Here is a 22,527-nt window from a genome sequence, read left to right on the forward strand (position 1 = left end):
GATATGTCTGGTATATTTAATATAAAATAATTTATTTGGCTACATGCTGTATGCTTGTTAAATGTTTGTTTAACTGTTGCATTTACTCTGCTGCCTGAACTGCACACTTACTGCAGGATGTGGAGACTAGAGAGAAAGGTGGGATTACAGTATAGAGGGAATGGAAAATAGACGCACTGATATGTCAGCTTTAACAGAATGCTTTTTGTTAATAACAAGAGGTCTGACATTTGACAAAAAATAAATACAATAAACTGGTTGAAGCAGCTTTTAAAGGGACAATGAGTAACATGATTTCTTTGCAGGTAAGATTCTCTGTATTGTACAAATGAAACAGGGCGGAGTATACGGAATACCTCGAGCTGCAGCTTCGAGTAAAGATTGTGTCGGGTTGTAGTGTTGAGTCTTCCCCAGCAGAGCCAGCGCGTAGGAGGCGATGGCCACAGTGTACGGTCTCCTCCCTGTCTTCACCAGCGCTTTCTTCAGGTATTCAGCTGTGTTATGGATAACTAACTACAGCAGACAGATATGGTAGACAACAATATTACTAATAATACCACCAATCATAATAATGATGAGGTAGTGCTTTACAGGCAACAAACAACAATTAACTAAAGATGAAATCTAACTGTTTGACACAACCAACTCTGCAGATAATATTTTTGCATGAGTTACCTCTACGTTCACGTTTGGATCATTGCAGCTGATCCCTGCCTGCTTGGCCTCAGCGAGCGCTATGAGGACAAAGGCTGTCAGGGCTGTCTCTGGGTCACCGCCCTGGAGACCGCCCTGGAGACACACACGCAGGAAAATAGGTTTTTATTAAAATCTTGAAAACTTGAAAAGAAAAAATACAGTTTTGGATACACAGCGCCATTTCATTCCAATTTCTGTATATCAGTTGTTCAATCTTTTTTTTTGGCAGCTCTAGAAAAAATCCCCTCACTCTTTGATTCTGAGGAAGTCACAATTAATGTTTAAGTTCTAGTTTGCTCAAAAGATGTCTTCTGTCAAACTGAAATTGAGCTTGAAAATTCATGTTTCAGGATGTCAATTATCCTCAGAGGGAAAAGACAAAACTGCCATCAAGCAACAAAATTTGACCAAAAAAGAACAGCTATCATTTAACTGTTTTACCAAAGAGTCAGGGTGATCTTGTCCTTTAACAATGAGTACCAGGCTACAATAAAGACTGAGTGAGTCATCAGCTTGTACAGTACCTACATACAGTGGGTGTTTGAATGATTATTTCATTAGGAGGATGTTTATATTATTCTGCTATATAAGGGTGAGGGGAGTGAATGAGGGAAAACAAAGTTGGGAAAAGTTCATTTCAGTTATCAGCAGAGTGACATGGTGTGTTTCTCAGTGTGTGTGTGTGTGTGTGGCTCACAGTCATGGTAGTGCTGTAAACTGGGTTGTCCTCTACGAAGTTCCCTCCGGAAAGCCGTTGTTTGTTCTTCACCAGGTAGAGCAGAGGGTCACACACTTGCTGCTCGTTGATGCCAACGATGGAGTGAGCCATGGAGAAAACTTTCACCACGTACGCTGTGATCCTGGCATTCAGGTGGACTGTGATTAGCCTACATTTGGCCACTTTTAAAACACACATTATCTAACATTATCTAACTTACACCACTGATAAATACATTTTGATATCAGCATTGCTTTTCTTTTTTAATTGCTTTTCTACTTATTTAAGAATGTGGCACAGTAAAAATGTGTGTTGCATACATGCATTCAAACCTCTGTCTACCAGATTTTCTTGGGTTTTAGAGATTTCATGAAACGTGTATATTATATACACACACACACACAAACAGTATATGACAGTACCATGTACTCGCGCCTTCTCTCCTGTAGGGGGGATAAGAGCCATCACTCTTTCTGTATGCCAGCTGGTTCTCATAGCCTGAAAACACAGAACAACATAAAATAATTTAAAGAAGTGATGTGAAGGAGAGAGACATCTTGACTTACTCATAATGAAAACAAAGTTTGTTCCAAAATCATCCATCCATGAAGCTAACTATCCACCCATCTATCCACCAAGGCTGCAGTTCATCCATCAACCATCCTGATTATCAGCCATTCACCCATTCCATCCATGTATCCAACTAGCCATTTATCCATCCGTCTATTCATTCATCCCTCAATCCGTACATCTATCCAACTATCCATCCATCCTTCCAACTAGCCATTCATCCATTGCTGTATCCATCCATTCACTGTTTCATGTATTTATAATAGCCACTTAGCCATCTGTGCATCCATCCATTAATGTATCAAATTTTCCATCCATCCATCCAACTATCCATCCATCTGTTCATGTATCCAACTATCCATTCATCAATCTAGCCATCCATTTGTGTATCCAATTATCCACGCATCTATCCACCTATGTATCAAACTATCCATCCACCATCTATCCACCCATGTTTCCAACTATACATTCATCATCCATCCTTCAATCCAGCTATTCATTCCTCCATCAATCTGTCCATTCATCATCCATCCATTAATCCAACTACCCATTGAGCCATTATCTATCCACCCGTGTTTCCAATTCTCCATCCATGCATGTACTCAACTAGCCATCCATCCAACAATCCATCCATTAATCCATCCATCCCCACACATTTACTGTTCATACAGCAGTCCATCCAGTTTATCTATGTTTGTATCTATTCATTTAAATGGCCATAAATTATCCATTTTACTGATTTTCTTTTTTGGATATCCTTCATTCATCCATCCATCCACTTATCCATGCATTCTTTCTTTCTCTCTAACCTCTCCTGATGTATCGGAGAGCCTCAGCCTTGCGCTGCACCCCTACACTCTCCCAGCTGTTGGTTCGCTCCAGGTAGAGGGTGGCGATGAGCGGCAGAGTGATGGTGGCCAGGTTCTGCTCCACACAGCCGCCAGGCATCTGGATCAGAGAGGCCAGAGAGTCCTCACTGATGGAGTTATCAATGCTGTCTGCCAACACACTGCCTGGAGGGGAGAGGAGGAATCAGGAATCCATTCTCCTAGGTTCGTTTTTTATCCTTATCACCGCTCTGTCAGTGACTGACCTCTGACATTGATGAATGTCTCTGGCACAGAGTTCGGCACAACTGACTCAAGTTCGATTTGGCCCACACGAACCGTCTGTGTTCCTGTAGTGGACGGAAACAGAGCCATTAAGTTAAACTTCATGACTATGTAACCCAAACCTGAAAAGGATCCATTCCTTGCAAAAACGAGTTCCCAAACCTATACAGACCTGACAGCAGCTAAACCTGAACCTTGAAGGACCTGATTTCAGAAAAGGTCTCTAATTTTTTTTAAAGCCTGCTGTGTCTGTAATTGTATTCAACTGGGAACCAATATGGAAAAGCTCTGATTAAAAATGAATTGTCTCAACAGTAGAACATTCAAAAATATGCATTACCTTTGTTTCAGGATTACATAAGCCTATCCTTTCGCTGGCATGGAACAATAGCATTTATTGTTTTTTGTGACAGCAATACACAGAATGAACAGACAAATATGTATACAAAGCTTGTAATAAAACTCACTAGGGCTGGCACAGGAACACAGGAACAAAAACACACAGCATTCATAACATGATGAAGACACAATGAAGTTGGTACATTTTTGTAGTTTGGAATTCTGTTAGATGCTTATGTTACCAAATTCTTTTGGACCAATCAACCCTTTGCACAAACCCAAAACTTACCAATTTAAGTCTGTCATTTCTATTTGATGTCAGAATAGGGCCTTGAGTTTTTGGAGCTTCAGGACTGTGAGAACATGTCCACTTTAACTGCTTAATACTTATTTGTAACTCGTGAAAATGTGATCACATAAAAAAAAGATACTAAACTCCACCACGCATACCGCTGGTTAAAAAGGCAATAAATAAATATATACAAAGAACATGAGATAAATAAGTTTTGATTTGTCACTTGCCGTGTCCACAACAGAACACCAGAATTAGAGGCTGAATCAACTCATTCTGATTAGAGGACAGGATGTGAACATAAAATAAATGTAACATATTAACATGTGGCTGACAGGAGATAATAGGAAATCCTGCATCACCACTATATTCTTACCTCCCTCAGTAGACGGGTTCAACACCGCACTCCAAACTTCAGTCTTCTGAACTCCATCCAGCTGTTTGGGTTAACAAGAAAAAGCAGATCTTTATTCACGTGAGCCTGATATCTTTTAATTAACTTCCTATACACATTTGAATTTCAACCTTTAATTTGACTTTAGTTAAGTTCCATATACCATAGAAATACAATTATTGTGTCATTCAAGGACGGAAACACTTTTTTGGAATCCAGAATATCAACTTTCCTGTTTTAGCTGCTGACTCTGTTTTCAGAAGAACAAAGACACTTCCAAAAGGCTGATGGAGGAGAAGAACTCTACTGGCTCGTGTTAACATCCTACCCTGATTATACTGCCATGACATCTTCACCATCAGGAGTGACTCACCACCACCCTTAGAAGTTTCTGGACGCGGTCTCCTCCCATCATGTCTCTGCCGACCACCATCACCTCCAGAGGAAGTTTCCCCACCAGCAGCGGAACGATGGTGTAAGGCACCACAACAGAAGAGCCGGCCGGCAGCGTCACTTCCTGTGTGTGTCTGTCCTTGAAGGCAATACTGCACATGCCTTCTGTCTTCATCAGCACCACCCTCACCTGAACAGGAACCAGTCACAGCACAATCACAAATGTTTGTTGTCAAGAATTTTTTCGTTCATCTTATTTAATTTAATTAACTTTTAGTGGAGACCCAGCATTTCATTTTTAGCCATGCTAGCAGCATGGTCCTGAGGATGGCAATGTTGGTCGGTCTGTTGGTCCATCACTTTGGTCAAGACTAAAATATCTCAGCAACTATTAGATGGACTGCCATACAATTTTATAGAGACATTCATGATGCCCAGAGGATAAATCCAACAGACTTTGGTGCCACCAAGAGTTTTACATGTGTGGTTCTACAGTAAGCGAAATGTCTTAACTATGGGATGGATTGCCAATTTGGTGCACATTTATGTCCCCCTCAGGATGGGTAGATGGATGGATAGTTTATTACCCACACAACCAAGGTAGATGGAATTTGTTTTACCATATTCCTTGGTTAAATAAGAAGGAAGTAGCTGTGCTGTGTAGTTTCGAAGCGGTTGTCTTACATGCAGGTCGTCATAGCCGTAGTTATGGACCACAGCCTTAATCTCGACCTGTTCGTTCCTCGCCACTGAATACGGCAGCTTCAGGTCCACAAAGAAATGCTTCCATGCTCTGAAGTTGTAAGGCTCGGCAACACAGAAACCTGCAGACATTCAAGCACATTAGTGCACATGTATGGAAGACAATACTAAAACTAATGGCAAAAAGAAAAAGAAAAATCAACAACAAAAATTGTTTAAAAAAAACTGTAAGCTTAAGCCTCTGACATTGCCAAAATTAGCCGAGAACATGGTAACATTGCGTGTGGTAGCATGTGGTGACGGTTACTGTGAAGAAATTATATACATGTGTGCATTGTGTCATTTTTAAAGTAAGTTGGTAGAGAAAAAATGTCAAAAGTGCTTGCATATTCATTTTGAAGTTTTCATAAAATTGAAGACAATGAGAATAATGATAATTATGTGACACTCCCATTTTTAAGATTACACCAATTTTTTCTGCAAACAAGTTTGCCTGTTTGTCTGATTGCTTAAAAAGCAGTTGTCGTCACCACAAGCTGGACTGTGGTAGGTGCTGTAAAATGTGATTAGGCACTTTGACTACCACCTCGCCCTCCTCCTCCCCCTACCTGTATGAGGTGATGCACTGATGGCCAGAACTCCCCACTCAGTGATGCTGTCAGGTAAAGGATTGGCCACGTTCTTAGACGCCAACCTGTTGATCAGATTCATGTCTGTGTTATCACCAGAAAAGGAGGTCCGAGGTCAAAACCACAGCTCCTTTTTAATAGATGTAACAAAAAACTGCACATTATAGCTGTATAAATGTTAATTCACTGTATGAAAGCAAAGAAAGAACAATTAAAAATGTAACTCAAAATGTTCTCTTTTTTGCATCATACATACTACAGTTTCAGCAGCTACAGTAACTTGTGAAATGTTAACTTGGTGATAAACAATAACAGCAACTTTGCAGTTTGGGTTGACTGATGCATTTCACAATGCAAACAAAGACAGATAGGTATCTTCATTAGTACAGAACATGCGTGTATATGCACACACACACACACACTGATGTACAGGACAGAGTAACAAAGATCAATGCTGTTTTTTGTCAATACGGGGAAACAGAGTCAGTATTGTTGATCTGAGCTGTTTATTCAGCTGTTATCACTGACCAAACAAAACATGATGCAACCCAGGGAATTCACGTGTTTTGTCTCACATGATGAAACAGAGTGAGAGTCTTTGGATCGTCGCTGATCCATCTTTTTATCTGACAGGCATGGTACGTCAAATATCACTGCTTGGATTTGGACAAGACTTTAGGGATCCAGTTGCTGGTCCATATTAACAGGCACAAGGGTATGCTGCTGTAGAGTGTTGGTTATCCAGTTAATGGACAGACAAGATAGGACAATGCATCTCACACTGCCTTCAAATGGAACTCATGAGGTTCTTTTTTAAAATGGGACACTTAGTCGTTTTTAGAAACAGTGTCACATCAGAAAATTTCCACTTAGAAAGTCACAAATACCACATCAGACACTCAAACATGGTTAACACCACCATTGCTGCATACCAGAATCTAGCAAAACCTGTTTAAAGGTTTATTAGTCAGTTACAAACTTTGAACTTTATTTCAGGTCTTCCCACTGACACCCATATTTAAAGTTTTGAGTTTTTATCAGCACTAATGAGTCTCAAAATTACACTGGTTTTCACACACTGTTCGACCATCCAACAAGCACTTCGGTTTAAGTATATTGACGCCTTTACCCTGCTTCCCACCTGCTACAGGGTGTGTCTGCGGTTGTGGCCCCTGCATCACCTGTGTACCTAAAGTTCTGTCATCTGTTTAGTTTTTTTGAAATTCTATTTGATTGCTTGCACTCTGTTTGGTCTTATTTTCATGCTGATTCCCATCAGTATTGCTCCTGCAACAACCTTATTGCAGTACAGGGAATAATGAAATGGACTGCACTGTAATGTAATATAAGTTTAAAGAGTGACGCTGTTCCACCAGATGATGTTTAAGTAAATAATGAGAATTTTCTGCCTCTGATATAACCTCTAATCTTTCACTCACCCGTCGCTCTCTGCCTGGATAGGCAGGTTCACATCCATCCACAGCCAAGACTCGTAGAACTTGGATCGCAGATACACTTGAGTCTCATCCAGGTACTCCCACTCTTCCTCCTCCTCTTCCTCCACTACCTCCCTTGCCATTGCTGACACCATTTCTTCTTCCTCCATTTTGAATGCATTTGTATGTGACATCTGCCGTTTAAGTCCAGTAAGTCCAGGACGTCCAGGTGGTCCAGGTAATCCAAGTGTCCGTCCCCAATCTTTGTGAACACATTTATATATGATAGGCAGGTCTTGATCTCTCATTACATATCTCTAATATATCAATCTAGATGTTGTTAATATGTCTGCAACCACACAGATAAATTCCTGCACAATTAAAGGTGGCCTGTGGAGTTTTCTTGTAAACAAACAAAAGTTACATTCGATGTTTCTCACCAAAACACATTGTGTGTATCCTTAAGGTCTAACAAATGTGTTGAATACATTTCCTTCCTCATAAAACATTTGCAAAGCTGATTTTAGTATTTTACATCCATGTTTACGAGCTTGCAGACTTCTTCCATGTCTGTGCTGATGAATTGCTGCATTTTTTTGGTGCAATACCGCCATCTGTAGATCAGTGGGAAAGTGTGAAACCATTGGTAGGAACGCGAATCGCGTCACCTGCATGCGCACACAATACAAAAAAAAAGGGGGGACTCACGGACTCACACAAAAATGGCTCCATGGCGCTATTAGAGGTCAAAAACTATGCATGTTACCTTTAATGAGCTAGGTGGATGGAATGATTAAGATTTGTAGCCACCCTAGTGGTGTGGCTCTAGGGATGGAAATATTGGAAGGGCAGTCCACCATGTCTTCCTCTAGCATTACCAGCCAGTTGAAATTTGTGGTTTTGAGTGAAATGTCTGGATGGAGAGATTGCCATTGACATGTATGTCCCCCTCAGGATGAACTGATAATCCCCTGACTTTTCATCTAGTGCCATCATCAGGTTATATTTGTCCAATACTTTGGTTTATGACCAAATATCTGCAAAACTAATGAAATTCCCATCAGCCTCAGCTAAATTTAGTTGTCTAGTGATAATTAGCAAATGTTAGCATGCTAACATTAAAACAACACTGCAAACATGGCACACATTATACCACTAAATTTCAAAGCAATGTGTTAAAACGTTTCAAGATATCCTGCTTACTAAATATCAAACAGGATGGAAGGATAAGATTGAGAAACAGTAATTACCAAAGGTATCCCGGGAGAGGGGTATTCTCTCTCGAGCAGATACTTCCACCCTACGAAAAGGATCGAATAGAAAAGTGGGCCTGGGTGGAGGGGAGGTGGTGGGAGGAGTTGTGGTCATGGGAGGAGTTGTGGTCATGGGTGGTGGGGTGGTGGGAATCTCGGTGTCAAACACTTGGTTCCTGAAAGTGGAGCAGCAGTAGCGGAAGGCCCGGATGCACTCCCAGCCCTCTGTGATGTAGAGGGAGCGTCTCGTACAGGAGTACGGCATGGGGATCTCCCTGAGGCCGTCCTTACAGCAGCGACGCTGCAGCTTCTCCTTGTAATGACTCTCTGGAGGCAGAAGGGGAGAAGAGAGGGAACCAGCAGAGAGTTGTCAGTACTTGCAATATAGTAATCAATATCTTTTATTTCAACAATTAATGAAATGACAATGTGTAATGGGAATGTGTTGCAAACTCGCCAGTTTTATGCAGCTTTTTGACCTCTTGTGGGTAGTTGTTTTGGTTTTAATAGCACATTTATTGTATGACTCAGTCTCAGCACTCTCATTTCTAGCAGCAGCAGGAAGCTGTTTTCAGTTAAACAAGCTCTGTTCGTTGTGACTGTTCACTATAGTACCTGCGCAGCACCAAACGCCAGACAAAGTGAGCCACTAGCTGGTGAAGAACGGGGAAAATTTAGCAGCTAAAGAGCCAAATATTTTCCTCAGGAGTTGGTGGAGACCAAACCAGAGTTTAAAAGAGAGTGAATATTGAACTTGCATTAATCAGGTAGAGAGGGAGTCCAATGGGATGATAATGTTGCTCTGTGTGTGCTGGATGTGTAAAAAAGGATGGTGGATATAAATTGATGGATATAAACAGTCATAACTAAGAAGTGCTCCCGTCCACCTGTTCCCAGCTAAGCAAACCCTCTAGAATGGGAGAACACTCACCCAGCTGGGCTTTACGCTGCAACAGTTCAACAGAGCGCCTCCTTCTGGCACTGCCTGGACACTTCAGGGCTGAAGAGAGGAGGGGATAAAAACATCTTTAACGTTTATACTATAATCATTGGTCATTTTGTGTGAGTCTCTATTGTGTACAATCTTTTTACAAATTAACACTGCATCAGTGGTGTTAGTTTTGTGTAATATCTGACCAACAGTGATCACTTATTAAACAAAGATTTTGGGCAATCAGTGTTGCCACTCTGATAGATAGAGGATGTAATGGATATGATGCAGTTTCATCAATTTCTTATTTATTACAGGATTGATCATTATTACACTGCTTATATATGGGGAGCTCTTAACTGAGACTGACTGTTATTTAAAATTTCAAACTGATTCTAAAAAAGCTGTAATGTCTACTTATTAATTTCATTTGTGTTTTAATGTAATGTGTTTTTTCGTGCAAGTATTTGGGGTTTTAGTGGAGTTTTATTGTCCCATGATAGTTTCAATGTTGTTTCAGTGTCTCCTGCCTTTTGTGTGCAGTCAAGATATTAATAAAGGCACAGGATAACTGCTATCAAAAGCAAGCTATCAATCCAAAAATATTGGCATTAAATAAGCCTTCAATATGAGTTACCGTTTCTTGCTCTCTCTATTATTGATCACTTGTAATGTGAATCAGTTGATTATCTTATTGTAAGTCACTTTGGATTTAAGTGTCAGCTCAGTGCCAGAAATGACTCTGCTTAATACATAGCACTGTAATATACAGTATCAGACACAGACCGACTTATTTAGAGATTATACAAGAAAACCACCTTTAGCAGCCCCAGTATTGCTTCACTTTCAGCAAACACACACTGCAAACATGACCTTCAGCTGCTACAAAGGGAGAGACTGACTCAAACAGCAGCTACTTTTTACAGCAACTACTTTGTGAATTTTACAGTTAATGATAGTTTTTTGTATTGTTTTTTGTTGGTATAAGTACATATATATATATATAGTATATTGTCTTTACAGTTAACAGTAACGAGAGATGGGAAAGGCTGGCAAAAACACACTATTAATTCTAATTTTTCAACATCCACCCCATTTTACTTATTTAAAGGAAAAAAAGGTCACAAATAATAGCTTGCAATAGAAGTCTTACTCACTTGTTTATCCAGTTCATTTCCTACCAATATGTTAAGGCAGACTTTGCACCCCTCCTACATCTCCTCATCCATTCAACTGCAAGACTTTTTTGCATCTAATAAATAAATAACTCAGTAATAACCAACACAATGACTCATACAAGATAAAGAGCAAATCTGCTGGAGTACACAGCACATGAAGTAATCCTGTGAACTAGTCTGTGTTTTGCTTAACAGCTTGAGGGGAGAAGCTACAAGAAGTGGATGACTGCCTTTACTAGATAAAGGCACATGTGAAGAATATGCAAGTAAATGTCAACTCATGTTTGAAAAGTATGTTGGGTTTTTTGGTGTTTTTTTTTTTTTTTTTTTTTACATTGTCGTAGGAGCTCAAATTCACCAAACACAAGGGCTGAGCAGGCAGCTGCTCCATGCTCGAAAGTACCTTGTCTGCTTTGGGTTTTGAACCCGGTGCTGGAGGCGTAGAGCAGTCCTGCATCTGAGAACACTGCGGTAGCATCTCTGCCTCCCCCTCGGGTGCAGCCGATGTCTCCATGCTCCACCACGTCCCAAATCTGATGAAAAGGTCCCATTGTCGGAACAAAAAATAACCTGTTGACTTGTGACACCATAGCATTTTCAAAAGTGCATTCCATTATGTCACCTAAAAACTAACTTTTAGAATTATTATACATATTTGCAAAGGATTACCTCTGGAAAAACTCTGAAAACAAATTGAGAAACTAAGATGATCATTTACATATTGTCATCTGTCATCATCATATTGCCTACAAAATGTGTCACAAGGTGCTAAACAAAGAATTTGCACTTATGCTCCTATCATATCTTTAACTGTCTGTTGCAATATTTCATTGTGTCACTATTAATAGATAATAAAATTTACAATGCAAGCATAAAACATTTTCTACATTTTGCCATGAATAACTCATCCACTTCATAACTTCATCCAGCACCAGTTGTCTTTTAGATGTGTGTGTTATTTTCTGTTTAATTGGTAAAAATTAAAAAAAAAAATTAAAAAACTTTTTTGGGGTATTTATATCTTTGTTAAAATGGGTGCTTGCAGTTTTGATGGTAAGTTACTGTAACACACACCTTCCCCTGTGTAAGTCTGTCCCTGTTGAGCAGATATACAGCGTTGTCCACAGCCACCAGGCTGACCTTTGCCCCTGGATCACCTCTGACCTGAAAACCAAAACTCTTCCCAGGCGTGTAGTCTCTAAGTATGCCGTCCACCGGCCCGACTGTCAACTGTAAGAGAGGATGAATAAAAAAGTATCGACACAATGACGAAGAACAAAGCAAACAGTAATTTACTGGTTGGTTAGTGAGGGTGTCTTGTTCCAGACCAGTATTGGCCACATTCAAAATAATGATGCAAACAGTCAGACAAAATAAAATTGGATTAGAGGAGTAAATCAGAATTTAAGTATAAGGCTGGAATTATTTTATATTTTTCTTATTGTCAACACAAACCCCACAAAAAGACTACAACCAACAATGTGTTAGTCCATCTCTCAGTACTTTCTGACTTCCTGTCTGTGGCTCTCAGCCACAAATCCATTGGTTCCTATTGAAGATATAAATCTTTAAAAATGGGTCACATTTATATAGTTTTTTTTTTTTTTTTTTTTTTAAAAAAGCTCAGTAATTTCCCAAAACAGCTGGACACTGTTATTTTTAGCAAATGTTGCTCAAACAGGACAGAATAGTGTAATTGTTGGGGAATGTCTTCGGACATGATTTAACACACATTTAGTGCTCTAGTGAGTATTTCGGGCAGCAGGACAGTGTATGTGGGATTGAGACAAAATAAACTACAGTGTGTGTGTTTGCATGGTAATGAAGGAACAGCCACACAATGCAACAGTGCGGCTCCCTGTTAATATCATTATTAATAGTCTTTGGACAAAAATGAGATCCATTGTTGTCCTAAAACCATAGCACAGAGGAATAAGATATATCAGGCTTTTGACACACACACACACACACACACACACACACACACACACACACACACACACCACTTGTTAGTAGAATCAATTCATTGTCATTTTGGTTTTTCATGGCCTTATCATTTATGCTTTAAGCCTCACAGTGTGAATGGAAGTCGGTGCGTTGCACAAGAACACTTTTTGCATGTTGACAGACCCACACAGTGAGTCGCTGAACTTTTTCAGCAATGGAACAAACTCTGTAAGCTACTCTTGTGACCTCTGAGACTGAGCTGATCGCTCACCCCTCCAACACAGGAATCTGCCACATCCACCCAGATGGAGTCCGGCACCACCTCCTCGCGCCCCACCCAGGGAATACTGTAGAATGCCACAAAACGAAACGACGGCATCATCTCCGGGGTGACCATCAGTCCGACGCCGGTGACCAGCTGACTGGACACATCTACACGATCAGCAACAATGATTTTGCCTTTATTCAGCACCTGAGAGAGTTTTGGGGAGAAAGTCATGATGAATACATCTTTTTTGTTTATGTCTGTTTTTTCTTTACATTTGTGTTGCTTGCTGATTATTCTACTTTTACTTTCTAACTTCCAAAGTGTATTGGAAATGTGATGTGGTGTTTTTGTCTCACCAGGTAGGTGATGTGTTTAATGAGTTCTCTGTGTGTCTGGTCTGCTGTAATGATGCTCAGCTTCAGGGACAGTCTGTCTCCTACAGACACCGTGTTGGTCCCTGTGGAGATGTACAGGTAGTTCTGCTGCCGCTGGTTAAAGGCGACGTATGGCTGAACAGTGATCTGTTGTTTGGCCTGCTGCTCTGGTCTCAGGTCAGCCTGTGTGGTCTCCGCCTGGGAAACAGACAAAAAAACAAAAACAAATTAAGGTTTGTGTCAGTTTTGTCGTTATAATCCCAAAGATAGATGTGGGTATATAACAAAGACATCAAGCCCAGAAAGCAACAATACAGAGACATGGACATCAAGAAAAGAAATCTCAGGAAGAAAGATTTTTTAGTGCCCCAGATTATAAAATAGCCATTATGTATCTGAGGGGTCTATGACAGGGATGTCCATAAATACCAATGACAAAAAAATGTCCTCTGAAGACGCTCAGGTTTCAGGCTTTTAAGACATTTTTATTATTTATACAACAGACCCGATTATTTTTATTACTGATTAGTCTAGTTTCAATTCATGAAATGTAAGAAAATAGTCTGAAATGCCCATCACAAGGTGATGTCTTCAGAAACAGCTTGTTTTTTTCAAAAACATGGTCGAAAAACCCAGAGACAATTTACTGTCATATAAAGCAAAGAAAAACAGCACAATGTAGCGCAATTTAGCTTGAAAAAGGTCTTCAACAATTAATCGATTATTGAAATAACTGTTCCTGACTAACTTTCTGTTGATCAACTAATTGAACTGAATCTACTATTGTAGCATCGTTTCATCTCTACAGCAAAGCACTGTTCAATAAATCATAAAGAAATATTAGATTAGATCCCAGAGTTCCCAAGGACACCAAATGTGTCACGCTGAACTTTGGGTAAATGTCTCTGAAATGATGCACAACACATCTAGAATATATTTCTATTTGGTGTAATGGTGCAGCTATGAATATCATGGGATCTTGGGTTTGGATATTTAACTCAATATAAACATCGTAAGGTTTCAATGTATGGTTACAAATATATTTGACATTGTAATACAATGTGGGGTATCAGGGTAAAATAAGTTTTATCTGGGGATTTTTCAACATAGCATTCGCAGCAAACCAAAATCCTACAAAGGCATAATGAAGCATGAAACAAACTGATTTTGATAAGTGGTTAGAGGTTTAGAACTGTAGGGTTTACAACGTCAGCTGGTCGGCTACAGTATTTTGGCTGTGATAAGATGATAATAAAAACTTAAATGATCCCTATCAGTAGATCAGGCCTTTCCTTCAACAGCACATTACAGAACACAGCAGGTAAACATATTCGTAGAGCAAATGATGGCAAAAATTCAACAAACAATAGAAACAGCAGAACAGAATAAAGCAAGAACAGAACCGGTGCAGTCTTGTGTAAAAATTGACAGATGAGGTGTGATGATTCATAGTTTAAAGTTAAATTCTCATTCTCAACATTAGACCTTCTGGCTTTAAATCCATGCTCACCCAGCTACAGGTGGGTAGAAGTTCTATGAGTAAAAGGAGCATGCAGTCATACTAACAGTGATGGTTTGTGGGCTTTGATCGCTGGGCATGTTGATGGTGGCTCTGGCGGTGCCGAAGGAAACGACCAGGGGTGTGTCCAGCAGATTCAACTTGACCAGGACGTTACGGGCTGGGGGACCGTCATGGTGGGTCACCTGGACCTGGACAGGTTGGGGAAATTGTTTCTCTGTGATTTTATACACTTTACAGTTTTTCACACACAGTGACTGAGCTGAAGGACACATGAACACAACACACAGAGGACCCAGCTTGTTGCGTTTCATTTTTCTGGACAAAGATCAAGTTCCAGTTTTAGTAGATAGATCGTAACACGGGACGCTTACTGTCAAGTCGAAGGGCAGGCCTGGCTTGAAGTACTTTGGTATGTCTTTGAAGGATACCACATAAGGAGACTCCACAATTTTAATGCCAGTCTTCTCTGCTTCAACCAGATCACTGCCTGTACAGGAGAAAAAACATGAATCTAGACTCAAAGGTACCCTCTGATATTTTAAACCATGTCACTCTATAAACATTGTTAATATATTTTTTACAGTTCCTGAAGGGAAACTGCAGATTTATAGGGTAAAAATAAATACTTTTTAAAGCAGTGTCTCGTTGTTTGTACCAGTGATTAAATCTGGAGACATTCATGTCTGTCCAAGTTTTGGAATTGCTTGAGCTGTCAGTTATGTAACGCAGAAAATTAACAGGACTTTTGTGTCTGAACATCTAAAATAACTTCTCCTAGTTTCAAACTCATTGCAGTTTTGTGTTTTTTTCCTTACCAGTAGCAAAGTGCCCCACATTTCCCAAAAGCTGAGCCACAGAGGACAGTCAAAGATTTTGATAACCTAAGTTTGTCCAGAGGACTAAAGGTCATGTTGATACACATCTGACCTCAGGCTACATTTCAAAAGTGGAATTGTTCAGATAACACCATCGATCTGTCCTGTACAGAGGACAAAATAAACTGCCGTCTGATTATGCCGTTTTGAGTTTGGTCTTACTAGGCTGTGGTATAAGGAACAAAGCAAACACAATAAACTGAGCCTCAAAAAATATGATTAGGCTACATGCAGCAACAAACTACACAGCCCATATCACAGTTTATTTAAAATCCTGTGACAGTTTCCTGTGTTTAGTGAGCACAAAAAAGATAATCGTATTCTTTTAAAGTCAACAATGTCACCCATGTTTGACGATTTTGTGTTAGATGTGTAAAAATTTTCCGAATGACTTATTTTTACCAGTTGATTTTATTGATGGAAAATAATTTGTCAAAGTGTTGACTTTCTGTTGTTTTTCCACGTACCCACTGACTTGAAGATCTTACCTGACTTGGTGAGCACAGAGGCCTTGACATACACAGAGTTGCCCACCAAAGATCTGATGTTGGGGTAAGCTCTCTTTAGCTCCCCCATGCCCAGTCTGACGACTCCTCCATCAAGCTGCAGGAGAACAAGAACACAGAATAATTTTACTAAACACTTGACAGAAATAAAGGCTATTCTTCCACTGTTACAACTGTTTCCACTTACAAGCTTTTTCTGGAGCTTTCAACAGCGCCCCACGGTCTTGATAAGCAGAGTTTGATCAGTGAGCCAAATTACACTCATACACTTATACTTAGCAAACTTCATCCACTGAGGTAGGCTGTGAGATGTGGTTGAAAGCTCTAGAAAAAGCTACTAAGTGGACCTTGACTATTTCCAAGTTCAAGAATTAACTTTCACACGTAAAATGTTTAAATATGAAACCAAATGACTCTGTGCTGAAGAGTTAACACCTAATTCTGCAGATCTATGCAGCTTTTAGCCTCTTAGTTCATTGTTTTGGTTCTCCAGCTGCACATGGACCGTATGGTTGAGTCTCATGGCTCTCTCCAACTCCCCATATAAAAATCACAGGCAACCATTTCAAGCAAACAAGGCCAAAGCAAAGTTTACACACTCTGCCCAGAACCAAACGGAAAACATAAAAGTTAGCATGAATAGCTAATGGAGAAAGTCTAAAGAGACAGATATTTTCCTCAGTAATTGGTGGAGCCCAAAACAGAGTGAATATTGAACTTGCATTCAACTCCAATGGGATGATAATGTTGCTCTATGTCTGCTGGATGTGCAAGTAGCCAATTATTTGGAAGCATGTTAGCCTTTTAACAGTGTTAGCAGCGATGGCATTGCTGAATGAACAAACTAAAACAGTGCCACCTATAGAAACTCAAATTTCCAAGAAAACACACCTCGCAGCACTGCCCACATTATTTCATTGGCAGTGCAGTGCAAAAACACCACAGTGATGTTCGCTTAACACCAAAAATAGAAAGAGGCTTAATACCAAATAATACCAACTAAAGAGAATGCTAAAGAGAACTAAAACTTTGTAGTAGCAGCAAAACATTATAGCTCACAAATGTGGCAGGAACATTTCATTAAAGCACCCATATATCAGTGACAACAGCTGATGAAATTTGGGATGGAGCAGTGACTTACATCTGACACCTGCTTCACTGAAGGCAACCTTATCATCTCTTGGTTGATCTTCACTCCAAACACCACATAGGCCGTCCCCTGGACTGGCTCCCCATACAGGTACCTGAAACACAATTACAACAATGGTAAGTCAAGAGTCAGCAGGTTTCATTCATTCTTTTCTTATATACACAAAAATTCTAGAGGAAAATCCTCATGTCATCAGATATCCTCATAAACAAGGTTTATTTGTTCATGTGTATGTTCTTGTGGTTTCACTACGAGGATCAAATTACCTCGCAAGAAAAATTTTGCACCTCCTGACTTCCTCAGAGTAGTTTAGTGTTGGGATATGGTTTTAGAGTTAAGGTTAGGATTAGGTTTAGGTCAATCTAAGTGTAGGATTGGTAGGACTGCAGGTATAGAGTTATTTGTCAACAGGAATAAAAGTTGAAGTTCAATCAATAGTAGTGCCACTAGTGTGGGTTAAGGTCCATTTTAGGGAGATAATGAATTAATATGGCCGAAAGATGTATAATAAATTGCAGTGGCATAACAAGCATGTGTGTGTGAGTGTGTTAGACTGACCTGGCCGAGATCTCTACTATCAGTTCACTGTCATCCAGGTTGAGGAAGGACTTCCTGGGCGTCAAGGTAACGTTGAAGGCAGGAAGCACTGAAACACAAGACGCCATAAAAATAAAACTGTATGACACAGTTAGAGATGCTCCTGGCTCCTTTACAAAATGAGTTGAAAAAAATGTGATGCCTATCCGACAAAATAATTTCTAGTGTGACAGAAAAAAACCCTACTGATGTTATTAGCAAAAGTAAGCACAGTTTAACTTGACCTACCGTATTTCTTCACCTGGAACTGGGAGGTGAATGTGTTCTGCTGCCAGTGGTCAAACTTTGCAGTAACCGTCCATGTTCCTTCACTGCCACCAACATATAGTCATATCAGAGATGGTAAATAAAACAGAGGAAACAGGACTGTTTGGGTTTGAGAGGTGCTACATATATAATTTAACAAGACTCTACAGTCTACAGCCATACAAGCGGCATCTTAGTTTAGAATGTTAGCATGCTAAAATTTGCTATATATGTGGAATTTTGACTTGATTATTACAATTTATCCTGAATGGGACATGAATGTGTGTACCAAATTTAATGGCAATCCACACTTGAGACATTTCGCTCAAAACCACAAATGTGATTCTCATGGTGGCGCTAGAGGAAAAGTCAGGGGATCACTAAAGTAAGTAGGATTCATCCTCTGGGAACTATAGCTGTACAAAAGTTTGTGCCCATCTATCTTGTAGATTTTGCAATATTTCATTGTATAAGTGAAAACTTTGATCTGGTAGTGGCACTACAAGAAAAGTTAAGGGATCGCCAAAGTAAGTAAGTTTCATCCTTTGGTGGCCATGAATGTCATAAATTCAAAATGTCAAAATTCATCTCAACAGTTATTGAGATATTTTATTCTGAACCAAAGAGGTGGATCAACAGACTGACCAACAATGAGCCATCCCAAGAGCCATGCCGCTAGCATGGCTAAAAATATCCATAAATGTCATTGGCATTTTAATTATGACCCATAAAATGACTATAATAAAGTGAAACTGTGGTCAAGACAGGTGAAAACCTTTATTTCACACCAATTTTATTGTATGTTTCTCAAAAGGAAAAACACTTTTACCACAAATCCCATTGCTTTCCATTCCAACTCAATGCCCTTTCCTAAGAGACAGGTTCTCGTTGCATTACACATCGTCTTGCTTACAGCTACCACTTGCTGCTATCACTTGTCTCACCCCAACAGACACGATCATCCACTCATAGTCTGTTCACAATCAGTGCAGCTAAATGTGGCTTGAGCTATTAATTTGAAAAACTTGTGTCATTTCTGATCTTTCAGTGAAGTGAATTCAGTCACCCCAGCGAGTATTTACATATTACTCAACTTAAACTGGCGCAGGTGGAGGCCTAAAATAAACATGCTTATGACCAATGAGTTGCTGAGTCCAATTTCTGGGTCTTCTGGGTAATTCCGGGTGGAAATATTAACTGAATAACACTCTTACCCCCCTCAACATATTAGCTAAGATGCCCAACAGACAATAATCTACTATTTCTTGAAGATTGTGGTTGTACTGTATGAATGTAAAGCAGGCTAGCTGTCAAAAAAAGATGCTCAGCTAACGTCCCTTGATAAATCATGTCAAGGAAGGAGCTGAAAGATGAGTCAAACAAGTTGATCTTACTTGACAATTTCAGAGAGAGGAAAAGTGTCTGCAAAGATGCCATCAACAGCTCTGATCCTGGAGATCTGCTTAACCACAACACTGTCTGGATTCTGAAACACACACACAAACTGGACATTTGACCTACTATAACCTATAATTTAACAGCATATCACTGAAACATTACCAAAACCAATGACCCATTATGTCTGCTGAAGTTATTGCACCTGCAGAAGATCTAAAAAAATCTTCAGACTCTTTTTTTGCACTATGTTCATACCTTTTTCCTTGTGAGCATCCTTTTGTGCTCCCTCAACATTTATAGTAAGAGTCACATTTACTAGGGCTGCATCTAATAATCATTTTCATTATCGATTAATACATTAAGATTTTTGTGAAAAATAGAGAAAAATGTGCATTCAAATTTCTTAAACCTCAAGGTTATGTTTTCAAAGGTCTTGTTTTGTCCGACCAACAGTCTAAAACCCAAAGATATTAATTTTACAATGATATAAATCAGAGAAAAGCAGCAACTGGAACAAGAAAATAAGTTTTTGTTAAAATAAATTACCTAAATGATTACTTGATTATCAAAATAGTTGATGATGATAGCTGATTCATTTTCTGTCAATCGACTGATTGTTTATTTGTTTACCTGGATATCTATTGTGATGGTGCTGTCAAAGGCCTTAAAGGACGGAGAGGACGCAAAGGCTCTGAAGCGAACTGGAGAGGGAGAGAGAGCAAGACGGAAATGGACAAAAGACATACTTCAAAATACTCAAATCAAGTTTTCATGATTTGTATATCAGTCTAACATTATTCAGGTGTGTTATCTATATGGTGCATTATCATTATTACTACTGCTTCTACCAGCACTGTTTCTGTGACCACTACTTCTACTGCTACCATCACTAGTACTGTTATCACTGCTAATATCACTTCAACTAAGAAGAAGATATGTTTTAACTACTACTCTGGAAAGATAAAATAGTTACACTTTTTAGTATTTAAATGTATTTTAAAAAATGGAATCCTATTCAAACCTCATCAACCAAAGTAAATCAGCAGTGTCCACCCAAATTCTACTTGTGGTCTTTCATGGTTATTTGATGGTTATGTTAAGGTTATGTTTGGTGGGTGGTTATAGTCATTCATGCACCATTATCTTGTGTTTTCATCAGCATCTTCAGTTCTCACCAGTATCTCCAGGGTTATAGATGGGTTTGTCTGTCTGGATGAAGATGTATCCAGAGTGAAAGGACACCATCAGTATCCTCTCCTCTGAGTGGAAGCCCTCAAAGTTCACCTTCAGATGGACAAACTTGTTCTTCTTCTCTTCACGGTTCAAACGATCCGAGGGAAGCTGAGATAAAACAAGATTGAGATACAGGAAGATGTTTAGAATTAGGAAAAGCATCATAATGAGCACCAGTCCTGATAAAGATGGCTGATCTCTGACATGCTGCTGTTAATTGGTCAGTCCTTCTGTTGTTTATGTCATGTGACAGCAATCAGTGTGTATGCACGCACTTAAGTAAACAGATTACTTTTTGCAGTAAGCTGATTTCTTAAATCTCATGTGAAGAAGGCACAAACTTTACATAATCAAGGTAGGGAATTAGAGAAACCAAATTTCTCCTAGAAAAAGAATTAATTCCTGTCCATGTGTATGCTTTTTATATGAGCACAAACTCTTTCGATACAAAGCCTGTTTTCTCACTGTGCTGTCCGTTCAAATGCTCCAGCAATCAGGGAGCAGCATCTTACACTAAAAATAAGTAAGCCATGCTTACAAAAGTAGGTCATAGGTAGGGGAGAAATCTGATTACTGACCTGTGGCATGTAAACACAGATTTTACAGTAACCAGGTTACTACAGTGCATGTAAAAGCATTCCTGCATAACCAGTGCATGTAAATGTACTCTATAAAGCTCTGATGTTTTCTCATTAGCACGATTAATAAAAGGCCTCATTATGTTGCATTTATCCGATTTAAACTGGTCTGGACCCCAAATGATATGTGGGATGAAATAGAATTCCAAATTTGATACTGGATTTGCATTTGAATGCTAAATTCGGACTTTGTCAAGCCAATACATAAACCTTATAGCATCCCTATGTGACAGTAGTAATGCTAAAGATGAGTTGGTTGCTAGTAGGAGAGCCACCTAAATTCAGCCTGCATTCAAAGGCATAAACCCCACCTGATACTTTCAAATCAAGTGGGAGAACTGCACTAAAACAGAGGGCACAGCTCTCCTTGTTTTGCTTTTCAGTATCGCATTCAGTTTATATGTTTTTATATGTACTGGTATCGGCGTTAGACTATATTTTAGCAAAAAAAATATCTGAGGTTTTCTAATCAGGATGAAGCTGAAGCTGAATGAGACTGCATTTTCCTGTACCGATCTAGTTTGTATCAGGTGTGGTAATAAATACATCTAATGGCATTCACATGAGACAGTAGTAACAATTTTGGAAACCGAGGTTGGTTGCTAGAAGGAGGGCTACCTAAGTTTAGTCTCAAAGGCATGATATCCTTTTCAGCATAGCTTTCAGTTTATATCAGTTTGGGCTACATTTTAGAAACAATAAAAAACATAACAAACTTATGACATATTACAATGTTCCTTTTATAAATGTTTGAGCGTTTTTATTGCTATTAAGTCAATATCATGTTATAAATAGGTCACACATTTTTTTCCAAATATGGGTAGTTGGCAACTACCAAACTACCAAAGACAAATTACATTTTTGCCAAAACACCCTTGTGTCTCTTTGAACTAGACCTAGGCACCTTAAGTTATGACCCTGGTGAGTCACCTGTATAGACTTGAGAGCATGGAATCCATTTTCCAGATTGAGTGTGACAGAGTCCTGGAACAGCGTGGTGGTCTGACTGAAGTCCTGGATGGAGATGGAGACGGTGACGGGGTTGGATAGACCATCTGCCTGTAGGTAGATGTTCTCCTGGCTGTCTGTCCTCAGCAGGTCTGGAGCCAGAAGAGTGAACCTGCATGAAA

At 39.5% G+C, this 22,527-nt stretch overlaps 1 protein-coding gene across 2 annotated transcripts in view; it reads right to left on the reverse strand.

Annotated features, from left to right (window-relative positions):
- The window catches only part of LOC122874123 (venom factor-like), a 33,599-nt gene that overhangs the window by 7,654 nt on the left and 3,418 nt on the right, over window positions 1–22,527 (reverse strand). For both annotated transcript variants that reach the window (XM_044191735.1, XM_044191736.1), the window contains 27 exons: window positions 22,328–22,517; window positions 20,702–20,867; window positions 20,157–20,227; window positions 19,523–19,614; window positions 18,111–18,193; window positions 17,844–17,931; window positions 17,277–17,379; window positions 16,118–16,232; window positions 15,126–15,241; window positions 14,799–14,942; window positions 13,215–13,430; window positions 12,862–13,062; window positions 11,718–11,873; window positions 11,047–11,176; window positions 9,466–9,534; window positions 8,532–8,861; window positions 7,285–7,543; window positions 5,825–5,910; window positions 5,199–5,338; window positions 4,495–4,704; window positions 4,104–4,164; window positions 3,078–3,161; window positions 2,794–2,997; window positions 1,837–1,912; window positions 1,394–1,556; window positions 676–789; window positions 357–513 (listed from right to left, as the gene is read on the reverse strand). In XM_044191735.1, the coding sequence (XP_044047670.1) occupies window positions 357–513; window positions 676–789; window positions 1,394–1,556; window positions 1,837–1,912; window positions 2,794–2,997; window positions 3,078–3,161; window positions 4,104–4,164; window positions 4,495–4,704; window positions 5,199–5,338; window positions 5,825–5,910; window positions 7,285–7,543; window positions 8,532–8,861; window positions 9,466–9,534; window positions 11,047–11,176; window positions 11,718–11,873; window positions 12,862–13,062; window positions 13,215–13,430; window positions 14,799–14,942; window positions 15,126–15,241; window positions 16,118–16,232; window positions 17,277–17,379; window positions 17,844–17,931; window positions 18,111–18,193; window positions 19,523–19,614; window positions 20,157–20,227; window positions 20,702–20,867; window positions 22,328–22,517 (3,824 nt within the window). The remainder of the gene's footprint in view (window positions 1–356; window positions 514–675; window positions 790–1,393; window positions 1,557–1,836; window positions 1,913–2,793; window positions 2,998–3,077; window positions 3,162–4,103; window positions 4,165–4,494; window positions 4,705–5,198; window positions 5,339–5,824; window positions 5,911–7,284; window positions 7,544–8,531; window positions 8,862–9,465; window positions 9,535–11,046; window positions 11,177–11,717; window positions 11,874–12,861; window positions 13,063–13,214; window positions 13,431–14,798; window positions 14,943–15,125; window positions 15,242–16,117; window positions 16,233–17,276; window positions 17,380–17,843; window positions 17,932–18,110; window positions 18,194–19,522; window positions 19,615–20,156; window positions 20,228–20,701; window positions 20,868–22,327; window positions 22,518–22,527) is intronic.

Source organism: Siniperca chuatsi, linkage group LG3, assembly GCF_020085105.1.
Source record: "Siniperca chuatsi isolate FFG_IHB_CAS linkage group LG3, ASM2008510v1, whole genome shotgun sequence".
Taxonomy (NCBI): domain Eukaryota; kingdom Metazoa; phylum Chordata; class Actinopteri; order Centrarchiformes; family Sinipercidae; genus Siniperca; species Siniperca chuatsi.